Below are 20,356 nucleotides of genomic sequence, written 5' to 3' on the forward strand. Positions count from 1 at the left end.
GTTTCCAGCAAAGATGGGTTTATTCAGATCAGCAGAGAATCGCAATTCAGGGTCTGCAACCATGGCGAGCCACATGCAAGTTCCCTGTACAGTAAGGAAAGGAGAATGCTTTTATCGAGGGGAGAAAGAAGTTGGGAGGGCTATAGTAGACAAAGAGTCCGTGGCTTTTCATTGGCTGAGTCCTTGTCAGGAAAGGCGTCTTTCTTCTTCCTGTTGCGCTCTGCTGTTGCTGCAGGGTGTGAGAGCGCCCCCCTGCTGGTCTCCCAACTCTATTTAATTGAGGTTTCTGTTTATTATTTTTTTTTGCTTACTTTACAAGAAAATGAAGAAATCATAATATTTTTGGTAATGTTTTTGTAATCATAATAGTCAGTATGAATTTTGTTAGTTTAAATGTATGAATGGCTAAGAGACCCTGATATATTAGAGAATCTGACTTACTAGACTTGTGATTTTAATTTATGTTTAATTGCTATTCCACTTGTAGTTTTTTTTGCTCCTTTTGTTTGTTTGTTTATGTATTTATTTTTGGCTGATCCGCACAGCATGCAGGATCTTAGTTCCCTGACCAGGAATCAAACCTGTGCCCCCTGCTGTGGAAGCATGGAATCTTAACCACTGGACCGCCAGCAAAGTCCCCCACTTGTAGTATTTTTATTGGAAAGCTCTGTATAGGGAAAACTCTTCCTCCCATGTGTTTCTTCTTTACTCCGACACTACTATCACACTGACAACACTTCCAACACCAGATGTGTGGGATTTTTTTCCATGTCAAGCAATTCTGTGACACCCTCTGAGTGTCCAACAATTCAACTCAATTTTGACACTATCTACCTGGAGATAGCATCAGATCCCACAGGTGAAGATCTCAATCCCACAGAACTGCTCCTCTCCCCACTTCGGATGACAATTGCAAGTCCAGGTTGTCTCCTGTGCTTCTGACCAATTGATTGACTATAAATCAAGGTTCCCATGACCCCATCTTTGGTTTCGATTAATTTGCTGGAGCAGCTCACAGAACTGAGGAAAGCAGTTTGCTTACTGTTTATTGGTTTATTATAAAATGATAAGATAAAGGATACAGATGAACATCAAGATGGAAGAGATGCATAGGGCAAGGTATGTGGGAAAGGATGTGGAGCTTCCATGTTTTCTCCAGGAGCACCACTCTTCCATACCTGCAGGTGTTCACCAGGTGTTAGAGAAACTCTCCTAACCCAGTACTTTTGGGATTTTTATGGACGCTTCATCATGTAGGCATGATTGATCATTAATTTCATTTCCAGCCCCTCTCTCCTCTCTGGAGAATGGGAAGTGAGGCTGAAAAGTCCAAGCTTCTAATCATGGCTTGGTCTTTCTGGTGGCCAGCCCCCATCCAGTAGCCCACCAAGGGTTACCTCATTAAAAGTGACTAATGACACTGCTATCACCCGGGAAATTCCAATGGATTTATCAACTCTGTGTTAGGAACGAGGGTCAAAGACCAAATATTAAAACAAAAGATGCTCCTAGTGCTCTTATCAATTAGGAAATTACAAGGGTTTTAGGAGATCTGTGCCAGGAACAGGGTGAGGGGTGGTGACAAAGATATATATATATATATATATATATATATATATATATATATATATATATATATATATATATATAAAATCTCACAGCTGTAAAAGAGTTTCTTTGCAAACAGTATTTCACTGTTTAAGAAAATTTGTTTTAATCAAAAATTTTGGACTTATTAAGTTTGTAAGTAGTGTTTAAAATACTTTGGATGATTTGTTTTGTTAGATTTTTAGCAGTGGTGCATTGGTAGATGTAGCATTTGCCAGTTTCACTGTGTACATATTCCCATTATGGTCAATTTCAGACTACCTACATGATGTCACTGAAGCTGAGATTGAAATTTGAAATTAGCAACTTTAATAAATTTTGTATTGATTTAAACACAAGTAACCATGTTTTGTTTTGTTTTCCTGAGCACAAAATGCTCCCTTAACATTAAAAAACAAACAAAATAAGCTCAAATGACTATGGCTGGGGGTAAGGGAGCCATCAGGGGTAAATGTGTGAATGGAAATCTCTTCTTTAAATTTGTTGCTATGAATCTCACCATCTTTAAAACCAACACGCCAAATCTGATAAATTCATTCAGGTAAAGGAAATAGGAACAAGATATAATATGGATAATTTAGTGTGATTTGACATTGGTTATACTTAAATCACTCGATAGGCAAATTTTAAGACAGATTAGGAGAGGCAGGATCTAATTTATTAAATCCATGGAGATGTTTTAGGGCGGAACACTCTTTCCACTTCAGAATTAAATCCCTAGCACATCTGCACAAAAATGTACACATGGTTTCCACCATCTTTCCGTGCCACTGCAGTGGTAGGCATGAATGTCCTGGCTGATGCTCTCAGGAACATCAACAATGCCAAAAAGAGGCCCAAATGTCAAATCCTTACTAGGCATTGCTTCATAGTCATTGCCTGGTTTATAACTGATGTTGAAGCATGGTTACATTGGTAAATTCGAAGTCATTGATGATCACAGAGCTGGGAGAATTGTGAACCTCCCGGGCAGTTAAAGTGTGGAGTGATCAGCCCTAGATTAGGTGTGTAACTCAAAGATCTAGAAAAATGGCAGAATAATCTGCTCCTATCCTGTCAGTTTGGTTTCATTGTGCTGATGAACTTAACTGGCATCATGGACCAAGAGGAAGCAAGACAAAAACACACATAAGGGAAAATCCTTAGGATTCTTTTTCTAGGAATGTAACATATAGATACAGATAAATCACTTCAATGGGGGGAAAAGTACACCATGGGAGGATTCTGATTTCCAGCTTCCTCCATGCCTCTATTCCCAACTTAACATTTCCACAGAGTAGAACAGCATTGCCTTGGCCGCTCAGGTGAACAGACATGGTAATAGTGGTGCCAACTGAAAACAATGCTGCTAAAATTTACCCCTCTCCATGAAACATGGATTTTACATCTAGGGACCTTGTTCTGATTTGTATCTTACCCTCTTAGACTTCAGGAAACATTTACTCAGGAATAGCCACATCACTCTTAATAGTATCTTGGACCTTGGCTCCTGGGTGTCATTCAGATCTCATATCACTAAACTATTACTCACTCAAATTGGTCTAACTTGGCATTTCACATCCATAATGTAGCTCAAACTCATCTTGACTCCCAGCCAAGTGCTGTTCTCAGTACTGTCCTCTCTGGCAGAGATAAAGGTTCGTGTTATGTTATATATCCAAACATATGATATAAAGTATGATTCATGCCTAAATTGGTACATAAGTATCTACCACTGAAGCCTCAAGAGACAGGAGGCAAGGTTAAGAGATTAGAATGATAATACAAAGAGATACTGTTGAGTTTTCCCCTTTCTGTACTCCATTTATTACTTTATGGAACTTTGCTGAAAGAGGCATACAAATTTTGTCAAATCCTTTCATTGGAAATATCTTACTTTTCATAAATCATAGAAACTGAAAGTCAGAAGAAATCTTAGATCTAACATAGCTCACTTTTCCATGGAGTTTGGGAATCTTATCCACAACATACCTAGTCCAACACAGATTTCATCTAACTCTTGTCTAGATATGTCACATGGTGGTCCATTCAACTGTTGGCCACTTCTGATGATAAGAAATCTCCCTCTTGTGAGGTTAAGGGTAATTAGTATATGCCATTGCATACTGCCCTTTAGGGACATCCTCAGATCATCTTCCAGAGAGGGACTTTACCACCATAAATTCAGTCTAAAAGAGCTTGGAGTAGCTCCAGGACAATCCAAGCAGGTTTAAATAGACAAGATGGGATCAAATCTAAGATAACACGAGAATGAGATATGACTTTGAGGAGATATGAGTTGATAATAATGGCTATAGGTAATAGTTTACTGAGTATTACTATACATCAGGGACCAAGGCACCATTTAAGTACTTTGTATTTATTAGCCATTTATTTCTTACAACCATCTCATGAAGAATATTGTCCTCATTTTCCCTGTTGAAACTGAGGCACAGAGTAACTAGTCCAAAGTCATGCAACTAGTAAGTCAAAGAGCTAGGATTTGAATCCAGGTCATTTGGCTCTGGAGCCTGGACCCTTAACAACTATAGTAGACTATCTCAATAACTGTAACTAAGAATGCCTAAACCACGTGCAAGGTGTTATTTACTCACTTAATCCTCACAACAACAATCTAACGAGGCGTGCACTATTGCAGAACAGCTAAGTAACTTGCCCAAGTTCTCACAGCTAGTGAGTACTGAAGTTGGAATTCAACTCCAGGTAGCCTGGCTCTAGATCTGATACTCTTCTCCACTATTCTAGATCCTCTTGGTGGTATTCTCCATGTAGATGATGATGGTGTCAGATACAGAACTTTGTTAAGTACAGGGAAGACAAATGACAAGGTGGAAAAGAATAAGATAGGCACAAGCTGGTAAAAGCGTGGAGGGAAATTTTTTTTTTTTTGGCAGCGCCGAGCAGCATGCGGGGATCTTAGTTCACCCACCAGGGATCGAACCTGTGCCCCCTGCAGTGGAAGCACAGAGTCTTAACCACTGGACCACCAGGGAAGTCCACCATGGAGGGAAGTTAGATGCTAACTGGTATCCGGGACACTCAGAGGACTCCCAACTCCCAACCCCAATCATTCTTGCTAAGGACATAGAGAAGACAAATTATCTCTAAACAGATGGAGCCTAAAGAATCAAAAAGAATGGCCTCCCTGCAGGAGTACATTCAGGAAGCTGCCTCTGTGCAGAAAGGAAGGTTATCTTTCCAGTCTGGCAGAAGACAATCTCCAATCTTCACCGGATAATGGGGAAATGAAGCCTAATATAATTTGCCACTTTTTGGTTTCAGGAAGGGGGTGAGAAGTTTGCAGATACCTGAATGTTTACTGTGAACATGTGGATTGGAGGTACTACTGGGGCAAGTAAAGAAAGGTCTGTTTAAAATTCTACTCATTGGTGATGATCATTTTGAGATGTGTAGAAATATCAAATCACTATGTTGTGCACCTGGAACTAACATGTGTTGTAGGTCAATTATGCTTCAAAAAAAAAAAAAAAGAATCAAAAATAAAATAAAATTTTATCCATTGGATTCCCTTTTTAAAAAAATTTATTTTATTATTTATTTATTTTTGGCTGCATTAGGTCTTCGTTGTTGCGCTCAGGCTTTCTCTAGTTGCGGCGAGTGGGGGCTACTCTTTGTCGAGGTGCACGGGCTTCTCATTGCAGTGGCTTCTCTTGTTGCAGAGCATGGGCTCTAGGAGTGCAGGCTTCAGTAGTTGTGGCTCGCGGGCTCTAGAGTGCGGGCTCAGTAGTTGTGGTGCACGGGCTTAGTTGCTCCATAGCATGTGGGATCTTCCCGGACCAGGGCTTGAAGCCGTGTCCCCTGCATTGGCAGGCAGATTCTCAACCACTGCGCCACCAGAGAAGTCCCTGATTTCCTTTCTGAATAGGTATTTTTTTTGCATGTGTGAGCTACGTCGAAGGTTTCATGGTACGTGAAGGTATTAAAACAAAAAAAGCCTCAGAATAATGAATAGTGAGTTGTACTGAATATCAAGCAATGCAATTAGTTCATTTTTCAGAAATCCATATAATAGACTTCTTTTTTTTTTTAATTTTATTTATTTATTTATTTATTTATTTATGGCTGTGTTGGGTCTTCGTTTCTGTGCGAGGGCTTTCTCTAGTTGCGGCAAGCAGGGGCCACTCTTCATTGCGGTGCGCGGCCTCTCTTGTTGCGGAGCACAGGCTCCAGACGCGCAGGCTCAGTAGTTGTGGCTCACGGGCCCAGTTGCTCCGCGGCATGTGGGATCTTCGCGGACCAGGGCTCGAACCCGTGTGCCCTGCATTGGCAGGCAGATTCTCAACCACTGCGCCACCAGGGAAGCCCAATAAACTTCTTAACTAAGAATGAAGTCCTTTGGATTCCACATTTAGTTATTTGTTTGTTCATTCAGAGGACATCACTCAGTCATCTAAAATAATATCTAAATCAGTGTTTAGAAGATCATATTTGCAGCGGAAATTTACAAGTTTTTTTAAAAAAGAAATGGATTCACTTTAAAAATAAGTAATTATTTAAAATATCCATTGCTTGTTAGTTGCAGTCATTCAGTAAATATTTATTGAACACCTACTGCTAAGTACTGTTTCAGGTTCTCAGTATACAGCAAAAGCAGCAAAGCAAAAAAACTTTCAGCCCTGCCCTCACAGAACTGACATTTTAGTGGAGAAGGAGGAAATAACCAAAAAAAAAAAAAAAAATGACATTTTAGAGAGTGCTAAGCATTAAGAATACAAATGAAGGGGATTAGGAATGGAATGTACAATTTATATGGGATGACCAAGGAAGACATAAAATGCACATATTCCTTCAGGTTTAGGATTATGTAGTATTTCACCTGCACTGAGACGTATCTGATATATATATATATTTTTTTAATTAATTAATTAATTAATTTATTTATTTATTTATGGCTGTGTTGGGTCTTCGTTTCTGTGCGAGGGCTTTCTCTAGTTGCGGCAAGTGGGGGCCACTCTTCATCGCGGTGCGCGGGCCTCTCACTATCGCGGCCTCTCTTGTTGCGGAGCACAGGCTCCAGACGCGCAGGCTCAGTAGTTGTGGCTCACGGGCCCAGCTGCTCCACGGCATGTGGGATCTTCCCAGACCAGGGCTCGAACCCGTGTCCCCTGCATTGGCAGGCAGATTCTCAACCACTGCGCCACCAGGGAAGCCCCCTGATATATTTTTATATGCTACCAAAATAATGATGTTAAGAGGCAATAAAAAGAAAGTGTACTGGGTTTTAGGGTTCTAGGTAGCAACACTTTTTTAAAAAAATAAATTTATTTATTTATTTTTGGCTGCATTGGGTCTTCATTGCTGCGCGCAGGCTTTCTCTAGTTGTGGAGAGTGGGGGCTACTCTTCGTCGAGGTGCATGGGCATCTCATTACAGTGGCTTCTCTTTCTGTGGCGTACCGGTTCTAGGCGCATGGGCTTCAGTAGCTGCGGGGCCCCGCCTCTAGAGCGCAGGCTCAATACTTGTGGCTCACGGGCTTACTTGCTCTGCGGCATGTGGGATTTTCCTGGACCAGGGCTCAAACCTGTGTTCCCTGCATTGGCAGGCAGACTCTTAACCACTGCACTACCAGGGAAGCCCTACTTTTTAAGATTAAATCCATTGTGAGATACCCCTAGTTTCAATTCCACTTTAATAATGAATACTTGGGAGTCTTGTTTTTTTTTTCCTTCAAATTTAGTTTCCCAAGAAGTAGCGGGACTGACTTTTCCTGTACTCCAGGAACACTTACAAGGCTACGTGTGCTCTTGAGAGCAGGCAATATGTCTCATTTTTACTTTTTATTCCCCAGAGTCCATGACACTGTGGGGCACATACCTTTCAAAGCAAGTTTGGTGCTTGGAAGCCACTGAATGTGTGTCCAGTAAATATTAACTGCAAGTATTGGTGCGAGGGAGAATGTTGAGCAACAGGGCCTGCTCAGGCACAGCACATCCCAGAGATTCCAACTTCACAAGGACAGATTTCTGAAGAAATCTCTTTATTTGGATCAAAATGCTTTCTGGTGCTTTCCCTCTGCCGAGACAGCACAAATCTATGAAACGTGCTCCTGTCTGCTCTAAAGGCAGCGTCCGATGTTGACAGCTGCATTGGGCCGAGAGGCCAAGTTCGTCCTCTGCCAGTGTTAGACCTGTCTCTAGAGGAGCCCCTCTAGGTGGAGAGACTGACGTCTGCCTCTTTGTGTCCCCCCTGTTTCTCCTAGTCCCTCGTTCCCAGTCCCGAGTTGCCCAATGCGCCTCCTGCCCGCCCACGCCCAGGTCGGAGGACTTATGGCCACGGCATCCATCTAGGAGGAGAACACCGAGCCGAGACCTCCAGCGTGGCCTTCCTCTTCTACCGCCCCGCGCACTCACTCCCGCCCCGCCCCTCCGGAAGCTCCCCGATTGGCTCCGGAGGGCGAGGGTGCCGCTGATTGGCCAGCGGGCCTTTACCGCGCAGTGACACTGCTCTCTCCCGGCCCGCCCCGGCCCTGAGTGACAGCCCGCCGGGCCGCGCACGGGGACGAGGACTTCGCCTGCGGACTCACGCAGCGCGGGTTGCGGCTCCCGGCTCAGACCGAGGCTCACTCGGCCGGGGAGAGGGTGGCAGGAGCAGTGGGCCGAGGGGTAGGGGTTGGGGGTGCAGGGAGGGCCTCGGGTCTTGGGCTGGGGGTGCAGGGCTGGGAGGAGGGCGGGGCCGCCAGGCGGCTCCGGGGAGCCCAGGGACATGGCACTGCCCGACGATGAGGAGGGGACAACGGTGGCGAACGGGCACCCGCCCGCGAACGGATACCTCCCGGTCCCGGGGGACGCGCCTGCTGGAAAGGTGAGCGCGGAGACGCAGAACGGGCCCAAAGCCGGCTGCCTGGCCCTGAATGGGGTCTCTCGGGACAGCCCCAAGGCCGCCTCGGGAGCCCTGGACGGGCCGAAGACTCCGCTGGCCCCGGAGGAGGAGACCCAGGCCCGGCTGCTGCCCAAGGACCCCGGCGAGGAGACGCCGGCGGTCGAGGGCACCCTGGTGCCCCGGACGGCGCTCTCCGCGCGGCGCTTTTTGGTGCTACTGATCTTCAGCCTGTACTCGCTGGTGAACGCGTTTCAGTGGATCCAGTACAGCATCATCAGCAACGTTTTCGAGAGCTTCTACAACGTCTCCTCGCTGCACATTGACTGGCTGTCCATGGTGTACATGCTGGCCTACGTGCCCCTCATCTTCCCGGCCACCTGGCTGCTGGATACCAGAGGCCTGCGGCTCACCGCCCTGCTGGGCTCCGGCCTCAACTGCCTGGGCGCCTGGATCAAGTGCGGCAGCGTGCAGCAGCATCTCTTCTGGGTCACCATGTTGGGCCAGTGCCTGTGCTCTGTGGCCCAGGTGTTCATCCTCGGCTTGCCCTCCCACATCGCTTCAGTGTGGTTTGGGCCCAAGGAGGTGTCCACAGCTTGCGCCACCGCCGTGCTGGGTAATCAGGTAAGGACTAGGGTAATAGATGAAAATCGGATTCTGAAGGACCAGATAAAACGTCATAGGCCATGTGAGCTAAGTATATGGAGGGACCCTTAGGAGGCGTTCTATAAATGAAGGAGAGATGAGCAGTCATAAAATAGGAAGCAGTCTTGGATTAAAGAGGGGTTTTGCTTTATTTGTGAAGACAGACCTTTCAAAACCAGTTTAAAATGACTACCTGGTCATCTTTGAGAATTACCTGTAAAGTAATTACCGGTACAGGCCCATATCTAGGCCTAACGTCATAGAAAACTTGTCAGTGCAATAATGAATGAGTCTAAAGTAGGTATTATTTTTGTCATCAGTGTATTCTTTGCAAAAGGAAGGTGCTGGGTTCTGGGAAGTTTGTTCTTGAGTGGTCCATGTAAACAGCTTCTGTTTAATTTTATATATTAGCAGTCAGCAGAGTGCCTGGTACATAACAGACATTGTAAATGATCGCTAAATAAATCTAGTGATAAAGACCTCACAGCATTACTGAGTCCTATTACCAAATTTTAACGGTAAGAAAATGCAAGACAAATCATAGATCATAGAATCCATTGCAAAAGTGTGGCTTATTTTGCCAAGTCTCCATTAAACTGTTTCCTAGACTTTGCCAACACCGTAGGTTCAAATTCATTAGCATTCCAGTAGCATTATTAGGTAGAATTTGTGTGTGTGTGTGTGTTTTAATTGCAGAATGGTCCTTTTACTGTAATTTAAATTTTGCATATGGAGTCCTATGATACTTTATGTAAATTATATTGAGTGTTCATTCAGCTTGAGGAGAATCAAGTTAAAAACCTGTATAACAAGGGACTTCCCTGCCGGTCCCATGGTTAAGACTTCCCCTTCCAATGCAGGGGGTGCGGGTTCGATCCCTGGTCAGGGAGCTAAGATCCCACATGCCTTGGGGCCAAAAAAACCAAAACATAAAACAGAAGCAATATTGTAACAAATTCAATAAAGACTTTTAAAAGAAATTGCTTAAAAAAAAAAAAAAGACCTGTATAACAAAAATGTTACCTCTCTCTATACATATATCATGTAGCTATGTAACAAAAGAATGTTACTCTTTTACTTCTGGTCTAACACTTGTTTCAAGATCACAGTAAGATCTATTTAAATTCCATGTAAAGACTAACTCTACATGTGGGCTTATTGCTTTATATTTATTTCCTTTAAAAGTACAGAAGAAGGGATAGCTTGAAATATAGTTGTATATCCAAAATAATTTGTGACTGATATTTTAGTTGGTTGCTTCTGCATGTTTGGATAGGAACTGTTCCCTTAAAATATTTTTTCATTTACGAAATTATATGCAAGATTAATACTTCATTGAGCATGATGGAAATATTATCAACTCCATATCTATGGATTATCTATTTCATGGATAATAAATGGAAATGTTTTCTCATAGGCAGATTTCCCTCTAACACTTAGCATACCTCTGGGCCTTCCTCCTACATTCTCCCTAAGTGTTCGAATCCTTCCTTGGCTCTAGTAGCTCTGCACTTGCTCACGACCCCCAAGTATGCATCTTTAGCCTAGATTATGGAGTGATCATTCATAGTAATATTCAACATTATTGAGCATTCACTAAACCTGGCACCATGCTAAGTACTTTACACACATTGTTTCATTTAATTTAATTATGTAAGGTAGGAACTATTAGTCTCCTCATTTTATATATACAGAAGCTGAGACTTGAAGGGATAAAATTGTTTTCCAAAAGTCACACAGCTAATTAGCAGCAGAATTCACACTCAGGTCTGTCTGATTCCTGAACCCTGTCTTTTAACTACCCATCTACTGTGCCAAGTCTCTAACCTGAGGGAACCTTCTAAAAAAATTTTTTTTTTAAATTTTTTTGCCATGCCGCACAGCTTGCAGGATCTTAGTTCTCCAGCCAGGGATTGAACCCAGGCCCCAGCAGTGAAAGCACCAAGTCCTAACCACTGGACTGCCAGGGAATTCCTGAGAGAACCTTTTAAAACATAGATCAGATCATGTCACAGCTCTGCTTTGAACTCTCCAATGATGTCCCATAGTAATTAAAATTAAATCTAAATTCCTTACTCTGGATTACAAAACCTTACTAATATGTTTTTGGTTCCTTAAACAACACTAAGCTTGCATTTTTCATAAGGGCCTTTGCAAAAACATTCTCTCTGTCTGGAATGTTCTTCCTCCTAGGATCACATTGTTATATCCGTATTATCATTCAGCTCTCAGTTTAAATTCATTTTAAATATCATTCAGTGGCGTTTCTTGAGGATCCCATTTAGAGTTGCCCAGTCGCTGTCTTATTACATCACTGTACTTTAATCCTCTATGTAGTGCTTATCACTGTCTGATATATTTATGTTTATATATTAATTGTTAATTATTACTCTTCTCCCATCCCCACCATTAGGTTGTAAGTTTCATGAAATAGGCACATCGTCTGAATGTACAGCATTCATTACAGTGCCTGGCGCGTTGTAGATTCTCCATAAAAATGTATTCAATAAATGAATGAGCTTCAGACTTATGTAGATACTGGTCAGCTGGATATTTCCACTTGACTATCCCATATGACCCCACCAATCAAAATTTACCTTGTCTCCCAGCTCATTGCTCTTCATTTCTGCTGCCACCATCTTAGCCTTGGCCCCCCGTAGCTCTCACCTAGAGCTTGCTAACTGATTTTCCTATCTCTGCAGCTCTTGCTCTCTTCCCTCTCTTCTCCACATTTGTCCATTGTGGTCATTCTAACGTGCAAATCTGTCCTGGACACTCCCTTGCCCCCTGCAGTGTCTTCCATTGCCCTTAGGAAAAAATTCAAACTCTCTTAAGTGTCAAGTGAGACCTTCCAGTTCTGCCTCCTGCCAATTCCTCAGCATCACCTCTCTGCACAGCCTCCATTCCTCATACACAGACTCTTTCTCTGCTCTGAGGGGACTTGTGCACGCTTACAGTTTCTCACAAGGTCATGCTCTCTCCTTCCTTTGTACATGATGTCCCCTTGACTGGGAACATTTTTTTTTTTTTGAATTTTATTTTATTTTTTATACAGCAGGTTCTTATTAGTCATCAATTTTATACACATCAGTGTATACATGTCAATCCCAAGCGCCCAATTCATCCCACCACCGCCACCCCCGCTTTCCCCCCTTGGTGTCCATATGTTTGTTCTCTACATCTGTGTCTCTATTTCTGCCCTGCAAACCAGTTCATCTGTACCATTTTTCTAGATTCCACATACATGCGTTAATATACGATATTTGTTTTTCTCTTTCTGACTTACTTGACTGGGAACATTTCTATTTCACTTGGCTAACTCTAATTTCTTATTCAGATCTTTGTTCCTTCAGAAATTTTTCCTGAATCCCAAGTCTATACAAGGTGCTCCTCCAAAGTACTCTCTTAGCTAAGGTGACCATATGTTCCAGCTGGCCTAGAATAGTCCAGGTGTACATCTGTTGCCCAGTACAGCTGCTCATGGGGTCCCTCTCACTCTGACTAGTGTTCTTGCTTGAATGACCAATTACACGATCTTCCCAGTCTTGGCACCCTCTACCTCTCATCACAGTACTGCTCTTACTACACTTGTAATTACCTGTTTAACTGTCTCTATCCAGCTTTTTATAGGGAGCAAATTAAATATTGGTGAATGTTACTATCTCTGCCTCAGCCTCCTTTTTGAAACCTATCTTGGGCCCTTCTGTCTCACCTCCATCCCCCAAAGAATCTGAAATCTCCCTCCACTGAGCCTCCTTTAATACTTTGATTTTATTTCTCTTGTTGTGATTATCATAGTCGGCCTAATTTTTTTTTTCCTGAGGTGAAATTCACATAACATAAAATTAATCATTTGAAAGTGTACAGTTCAGTGGCATTTAGTACCTTCACGATGTTGTGCAGCCATCACCTATATCTGGTTCCAAAACATTTTCGTCTACCCTCAAAGAAGACCCAGTTCCCACTAAGCAGTCACTCCTCATTCCCCCCTCTCTAGCCCCTGGCAACCACTAATTTGTTTTTTCACTATGGATTTCCCTAGTCTAGATATTTCATATAAATAGAATCATACAACATGTGACCTTTTGTGTCTGGCTCCTTTCATTTAGCAAGTTTTCAAAGGTCATCCATGTTACAGCATCTATCAGTATTTCATCCTCTCTAAATAATATTTCATTGAATGGATATACCACATTTTGTTTATCCATTCATTCATTGATAGACAATTTGCTTGTTTCCACCTTTTGGCTATTGCAAATAGGGCTGCTATGGATATTCATGTACAATATTCAATACCTGTTTTCAGTTTGGGGGTATATACCCAAGAGAGGAATTGCTAGGTCATACAGTAATTCTATGTTTAACTTTTTAAGGAACTGCCGAATTGTTTTCCATGGTGACTGCAGTGTTTTACAATCTTATTAGCAGTGTACAAGGGTTCCAATTTCTCCACATCATGACAACATTTGTTATTTTCTGTTTTTTTTTTAAAATTATAGCCATTCTAGCGGGTGTCATTTTGATTTGCATTTCCCCAATAACTAATGATATTGAGCATTTTTTCATGTACTTGTTGGACATTTGTACATCTTCTTTGGAGCAATGTCTGTTCAGGTCTTTTGCCCATTTTTGAATTGGGATGTTTGTCTTTTTGTTGTCGAGTTGTAAGAGTTCTTTATATATTCTGGATAGTAGATCCTTATCAAATATATGATTTGCAAATATTTTCTCCCATTCTGTAGGTTGTCTTTTCTCAGCATTTTTTGTGTGTATGTATGTATTTTTATTCTCCTTTTTTATTGTAAGTAGCCAAAGGGTAAGGAGTGTGTCTTACACAACTTTATAGCAGCATCATTTGGATGGTTGGAGCTTAGTAAATGTTTATTGAATAGGGAAGATATTTGACAGCAATTTTCCTTTAATGGTATGGTAAAAAGACATTAGAATATGGTGCTTTAGAACTTACGAAAGGACCTTGCAATAGTGGTTATCTTTATGTTGATTAATTACTATTTTTTCTCATAATAAGAAGAAAGAATTAACAGAACTGTTTCTTTTACAGCTGGGAACTGCAGTTGGCTTTTTGCTGCCACCAGTTTTAGTGCCGAACACACAGAATAACACACAACTGCTGGCTTGTAATATCAGTACCATGTTTTATGGAACTTCAGCTGTCGCCACACTTTTATTTATTTTAACGGTAATTGGTAAGTGAATTATTTTCCCTAAAGCTTAAATAGATAAGTGCATGACAAACATATGAAAATAAAAATAACCAACCCTGAAAATTTGTACTGGTAATATCTCAAGTGCTATTTGCTTGTTTCATTCTTGCTGTTCACTTTCTTGTTTAGGTAATGAATGCTACACGCCTAGGGATATGTTATGGTCCGCTACATCTGTTTTAATATTGTAAAGGGTTTGAAGACTAATTCGTCTCATTTATCTCCCTACTAACTTTTCTTTCCTGATAACTGTTGGTTTCAAACATATTACCTGCCTCCTCTTTGCATATCCGTCTACATGTCTGCATCTTACGCTAACCTCGCCAGGAGCAAGTTCTTGTCGTGCTTTGAAATGATGCGAATAGGCTACAACCTTCCTTTAAATGATAAATCCTTCCAGGGATCCCCAATTTAACAATTAACTGGATCTGAAAATGTTGACCAGTGAATGATCCTGGGCAGCAGCAAGCTGTTCAGCAGAATTTCAAACTGTGGCAACTATCTGCTTGTTAGGCCACTCCAGCAAAGCACTGCTGCCACCACTCGTCCCCGAGTCCTCTCGTCCGGGCCTGTCTCTTGAAGCAGTCAGTCAAAATCAGCTGCAAGCAGCCATCATCAGTTTGGAAGAAGGTTTGGGAAGGTCTGCTTTTTAAAGTTTATTTTTAATGGGGAACAATTTTGATTTCAGGGAAAAGAATAGGTGAGGCTTATTTAAGCAATAGAGCTGCTAACATAACTATAATATTGCCTTTTGGGCGCTCAGTATATCTTAAATTGATTTGAAGAAGAAAGGAACTTTAAAGTTGAAAGGCCATCTTTTAATCATTAAAATTTATAATTAAATTTCGTTATAGCTGGAGTTTTAAATTTTATATGTTAATTTTTACTATGGTTACAACAGTAATGAAAAATGCAAGTTTTTTTTATGATCACCAGATATAAAATCCTCAGTTTTCAAAGAAAATGTATGTTAAAGACTATGGAGTGTTTTGATAGAGATGCCTTTATTTTTTTTAATTTTATTTATTTAGTTAATTTATTTTATTTTTGGCTGATTTGTGTCTTCGTTGCTGCACATGGGCTTTCTCTAGTTGCAGCAAGCAGGGGCTACTCTTCATTGCAGTGCACAGGCTTCTCATTGCGGTAGCTTCTCTTGTTGTGGAGCACAGGCTCTAGGCGCACGGGCTTCAGTAGTTGTGGCACGTGGGCTCAGTAGTTGTGGCTCGCGGGCTCTAGAGCGCAGGCTCAGTAGTTGTGGTGCACGGGCTTAGTTGCTCCGTGGCATGTGGGATCTTCCCGGACCAGGGCTCGAACCCGTGGCCCCTGCATTGGCAGGCGGATTCTTAACCACTGCACCACCAGGGAAGCCCAGAGATGCCTTTAGAGATGAACTGCTGGACCCAGGGATAGGAAACTCAGCCCACATATTTTTAATTTCCCTTAAGATAATGAACAAAATATTCTCTTGGTAGCATTTAAAGTATTCTGACATGTCCAATCTACCTATGATTGGTTTTTATGTTTCTGTTAGGGAGTGGCGTATTTGCTGTGTGCTGACTACTGAAAAAGGATAAATTATCCCTTGTACTTTTTTGGCAGTTTAACAAGGTTTTAAAAGAAATCTATATTTTTAAAAAACAAATTCCTGTATCTACTTTTCTGGTAGCCATATCTGATTTGCTAGATGAAGTATGAGATATAGTTTATATACATTTTGCATAAATGGATCTTCCATTAGCAATAGGGATTATTAAAATATAAAATTCTCTTTCCTTTGATTGCTATGTATCTTTGCATAAATTCTGGTTTTCCTTTTTTTATCGTCTTCAATTGCTTATCTCTTTGGAAGAAGTGAGAGTAATAGACTGTATATAAGATATCTATAGATACAAAATTATATATATGACACATGTATTTAAACATATATATATATATGAGATGCTACAAATACAAGATTTTTATTTGTCAAAGGAGTGGGACAAAAAACATAGGTATGACCATTGGCATATCACCCTGTATTATTTAAGAAATTAAAAGAGAGCTATTCATGTACATAATTATTTATGTACTCATGGCTTATGAGTAGAGAGTGGAAATGGAAATGGAGGGGAATGGAATGGTAATAGAATAGGAAAAAAAAAAGCTCATTGTCAAGTTTTGCTTGGTGACCTATAAACTTAATCTTATGATACTAAGCATAGTATAAAAGCAAGATAATATACAGTTGTGATATGAAAGTCTAGGCTGAAAATTGTGACGTTTAAATTAAAAATTTACCTGTTTTCCTTATACCTAAATATTTGCTATGGAGGAAAATATGGATTATTTTACAAATCCTAACTTTCTTAAAGTTCCTTAATTACTAAGAGACAATGCTACTTCCTTCTAAATTCTACCCATAAATACTTTGGAAGTCCAGTCAAATCTTATAAAATAATTTAGTTTTGCTGATGCTTTTCAGCAATGTGACATATACCAAACTGGTATTCAGAAGTCTTCCTAAAATACTAACTTGAGGAGGGTTCATGTCATGTAATGCTGTTACCCTCCCTAAGTGTAATCCATCTAACATTTCTAAGAATTAAGCCCAACCTTCCACTGAATTTCACACTAATACCCCATTCTTATTGGGAGAATACTATTACAGTCTCTAACATTTGATTGATATGTACCAAACATGTTTAAAAGCACAACTGCATGCTATATTTCATTTAATCCTCAAAGCCCTATAAGGGTGGTACTATTATTATCATTCCCATTTTATAAATGAGGAAACGGGGCACAGAATTGAAGTAAATTTAACTTACCCATGGTCACATTTAGTATATAAATGCTAAAGATGAAATTTGAGCCTAGGCAATCTAACTCCATTAATAAAATGTTACATATACAAATATATCATTTTAATTTTTACTTAGTCTGATTTTTTGTTTCAACTCCTCTTGTATAAGTGGTAATGCTGTTGTATTTGAAAGCTGTTCTTCTTATGCAGAGCAGTAAACTATATCACTTAAGTATGTCAGTTAAAATCCTTATCATCCTGATTCACTAAAATGAGTGGATGACAGAAACCAAAAGTAATGGCAGTCAAAATATTTAATATTACGGTATTTAAATACATGAGTATAAAACATGCATGCATAATTTTACTTTTGATTCTTATATTCAGGATATTTATATATTGGCTCCTATTATAAATTGTTAATAGAAGTACATTTTACTTAGTGTATAAGAATTTCAAGCCCTGAGAAAAGTCTCTGATTTTATTTTATTTTTTAAACTTTATTTATTTTTGGCTGCACTGCACAGCATGTGGGATCTTAGTTCCCGGACCGGGATCCAACCTGTACCCCGTGCGGTGGAAGCCAACTCCTAACCACTGGACTGCCAGGGAATTCCCTGAAACGTCTCTGATTTTTAAAAATAAATATTCCTCAAAAAGACAATGTATTTTGTGTAGTACTCAGTAATTACAAAATTCTTTTACACATATCATATAGTCCTCATACCAGCTTGTTGTTATTATCTCCATTTTATGAATGAGAAAGCAATAGCTGAGAAGCAGGAATTGATTTCTTCGAGTCATATAGTGAGATGAGGCAGAGCCAGGATTCAAACTTGTGTTTGTCTTATAATAAATTAATATGTGTAATGTCCGCTTCAATCACAAAGGCACAAATAATGAAATCAAAAGATAATATTATAACCTGATTTCAAAAAATAGAAGTGGTTCTAAACACAATAGATTTGTTATTTATTCATCATGGGAGAAAAAGTTTGAATGTGGTGCCCAAAATCCTTTGGCTACTTTCCATGCCTATTGCTAAGGGTGGAGAATAACTGTTTTATTAATTAATTATTTTATTAATTATTTTATTTGCACAACTTTTTGGTGGGGAGAAGAGAAGAAGTTAGAAGTCTATTTTTCAGTTTCAAAGGGGAAAGAAAAAGCCATATTTCGTCCTTTGAAAGGAGCAATGAGACGTAAACAGGGTCGTAGACCAATGGTTTTTTTGTTCCTCTTTTTTTTGTTTTCTTCATAGACTTAAGCCTGACTTTACTATATTGTGTAGCTGGTAGATAAAGTCTTGAGTTTGTCCAAGAGAGCAGTTTGACTTCCTGAAACTGACATAACACTTGTATTCAGAAAACAAGTCTAATGGAATTAAAGACTACCAGAACTTGTTTTTATTTTGCATTTGAGTTCAGATCTGAGCCATTTAGACTTATTTTACTATAGTAAATAAAAATCTAAGTAAGAGACTTAGGACTCATTCAATACCCATGACTACGTTGTAAGCATAGTTTTTACATTCTGAAACTTTGTTTTACAACCATATGAGTTCTGTTTTACCAATATTAATAAAAAGAGATGTCTCCTGTCTTAACTAGGATGCAAAGAGACTTTCAGGAGAGGACAACAGGTGTCCTCAACAGTGCAAGGAGCAGATAGGGTGAAAGGAAGGGGAGGGATTGCAACCACTTAAAACGTTTTATGTCTACCAGTCCTCCAATGTAAGGATATTAAAAAGTAAATATTTATGAGTTATGTCTCCTCTTCAATTAGTTGTAAGACCTATAAAAATAGAAGTCTAGTTTGTTGTTTTATTTATATCGTAATTAATCCATGTTTTGGTGAGCAAAGAGCTGTAATTTTTTAATTTTTAGCAGCAAACAGGAGAATTAGAGAATTACAATATTGTGTGCAAGTTTTAAGGATCATTTCTTTCTTTTGCAGTGATTTTCAAACCTGGCTGAGTGTTGAGTTTTGTGTAATACAGTTTTAAGGTTCTGTTCTGGAGGTTCTGATTCACTGAGCCTTCTTTAGAATCCCAAAATCTGTATTTTTAAAAAATTTCTACATGATTACAGTTGACAGTCAGGTCCATCAGATCTAGACCACTTTCAAACTACAAAGCAGGCTTCTTTGTTGGAAGAAAGAAATAGCCACTATTTAAAAAGAGAGAGCGAGAAAGAGAAGGAGGAAATTCTAATATTTTAGAAAATATTACTTTCTTCTGAATCCATTTACCTTCTTTTTGGCTTTTGAATTTACCCTACTTTATTGATTCTAAAGTGTACATTTTTTTCATGGCGTCTCTGAAATTGAGGTGCCTTTATAATCAATCAATGGCATCTAAGATGAATAAGTTCTAGAGATATGCTGTATAACATTATGCCTATAGTTAACAGTACTTATTGTACACTTAAAAGTTTGTCAAGAGGGTGGATTTCAAGTTAAATGTTCTTATCACAATAAAAAAATATCAATGGCATGTAACATTGGTGTCAATTGAGACATGGTTATGTGAAAACCTTCTGTTGATGCCTGCCAAGATCATTAAGTGCCAGCATCAGACCATTTTAGATTCAGTGAAATACAGCATTTTTCCTGTATGTATTTTAGTTTAAAATTTTGAGTCAATACTAAAACTAGATTTTAATTTCTGATGTAGCACTCTTAGCAGGTCAGCTCTTCTATCAAAAAGTCTTGACTCCTGGCTAGCCATACCCTACAGAAATCTCTGCCTAGCCATCTGTTGTAGGAAATTAGTAGATCCTTCCCTGCCCAGCAAAAGGGCAGTCTCTAAATGTCTGGCTGAGAAGGCTGTGCGATCTTTCTCTAACTACATAGTAATGGGCAGTGCTAGAACTTACAGTATCAGAAACTATGTATCACACTTTTATGTCTCTCAGCTCTACCCCTAGATTTTCCATATGCAGCTGAAGTGAGTCAGCAAGCAGGACCTAGCTCTGCTCCCATGAATCCACATGGACCTTTTCAGTTCTAGAGGGGTAATTGCATCAGATGATAAACTTTATATCAAATTTCAGAAGAAAATAGGTACTAACTCAAGACAATCCTCTAAAAGTTCAATAAGATACTGGCTTGCTCATATCTGATATTACCTCTAATTACAGATTGAACCAAATTTAGAAATAGAATTGTTGAATACTTAATATAATAAAAATTAATCTTGCTTAACTAAAAATGGAATAATCACTGGGCAAAGTTGTGACATAGTATTGATGGTTTTACAG

The 20,356-nt window shown here is 39.9% G+C and overlaps 2 protein-coding genes across 4 annotated transcripts in view; one reads left to right on the forward strand and one right to left on the reverse strand.

The window, feature by feature from the left end:
• The window catches only part of SPATA45 (spermatogenesis associated 45), a 46,407-nt gene that overhangs the window by 18,158 nt on the left and 7,893 nt on the right, over positions 1–20,356 (reverse strand). The window lies entirely within an intron of this gene.
• FLVCR1 (FLVCR choline and heme transporter 1) overlaps positions 8,079–20,356 on the forward strand; it is a 38,170-nt gene continuing 25,892 nt past the window's right edge. Inside the window, exons 1-3 of one of the 3 annotated variants that reach the window (XM_082400057.1) lie at positions 8,079–9,068; positions 14,152–14,296; positions 14,828–14,944. In XM_082400057.1, the coding sequence (XP_082256183.1) occupies positions 8,331–9,068; positions 14,152–14,296; positions 14,828–14,944 (1,000 nt within the window). In that variant the 5' untranslated portion in view covers positions 8,079–8,330. The remainder of the gene's footprint in view (positions 9,069–14,151; positions 14,297–14,827; positions 14,945–20,356) is intronic. The other 2 variants (XM_082400056.1, XM_082400058.1) reach the window with 2 other exon arrangements.

This window comes from Balaenoptera borealis, assembly GCF_965194805.1.
Source record: "Balaenoptera borealis genome assembly, chromosome: 1".
NCBI classification, from domain to species: domain Eukaryota; kingdom Metazoa; phylum Chordata; class Mammalia; order Artiodactyla; family Balaenopteridae; genus Balaenoptera; species Balaenoptera borealis.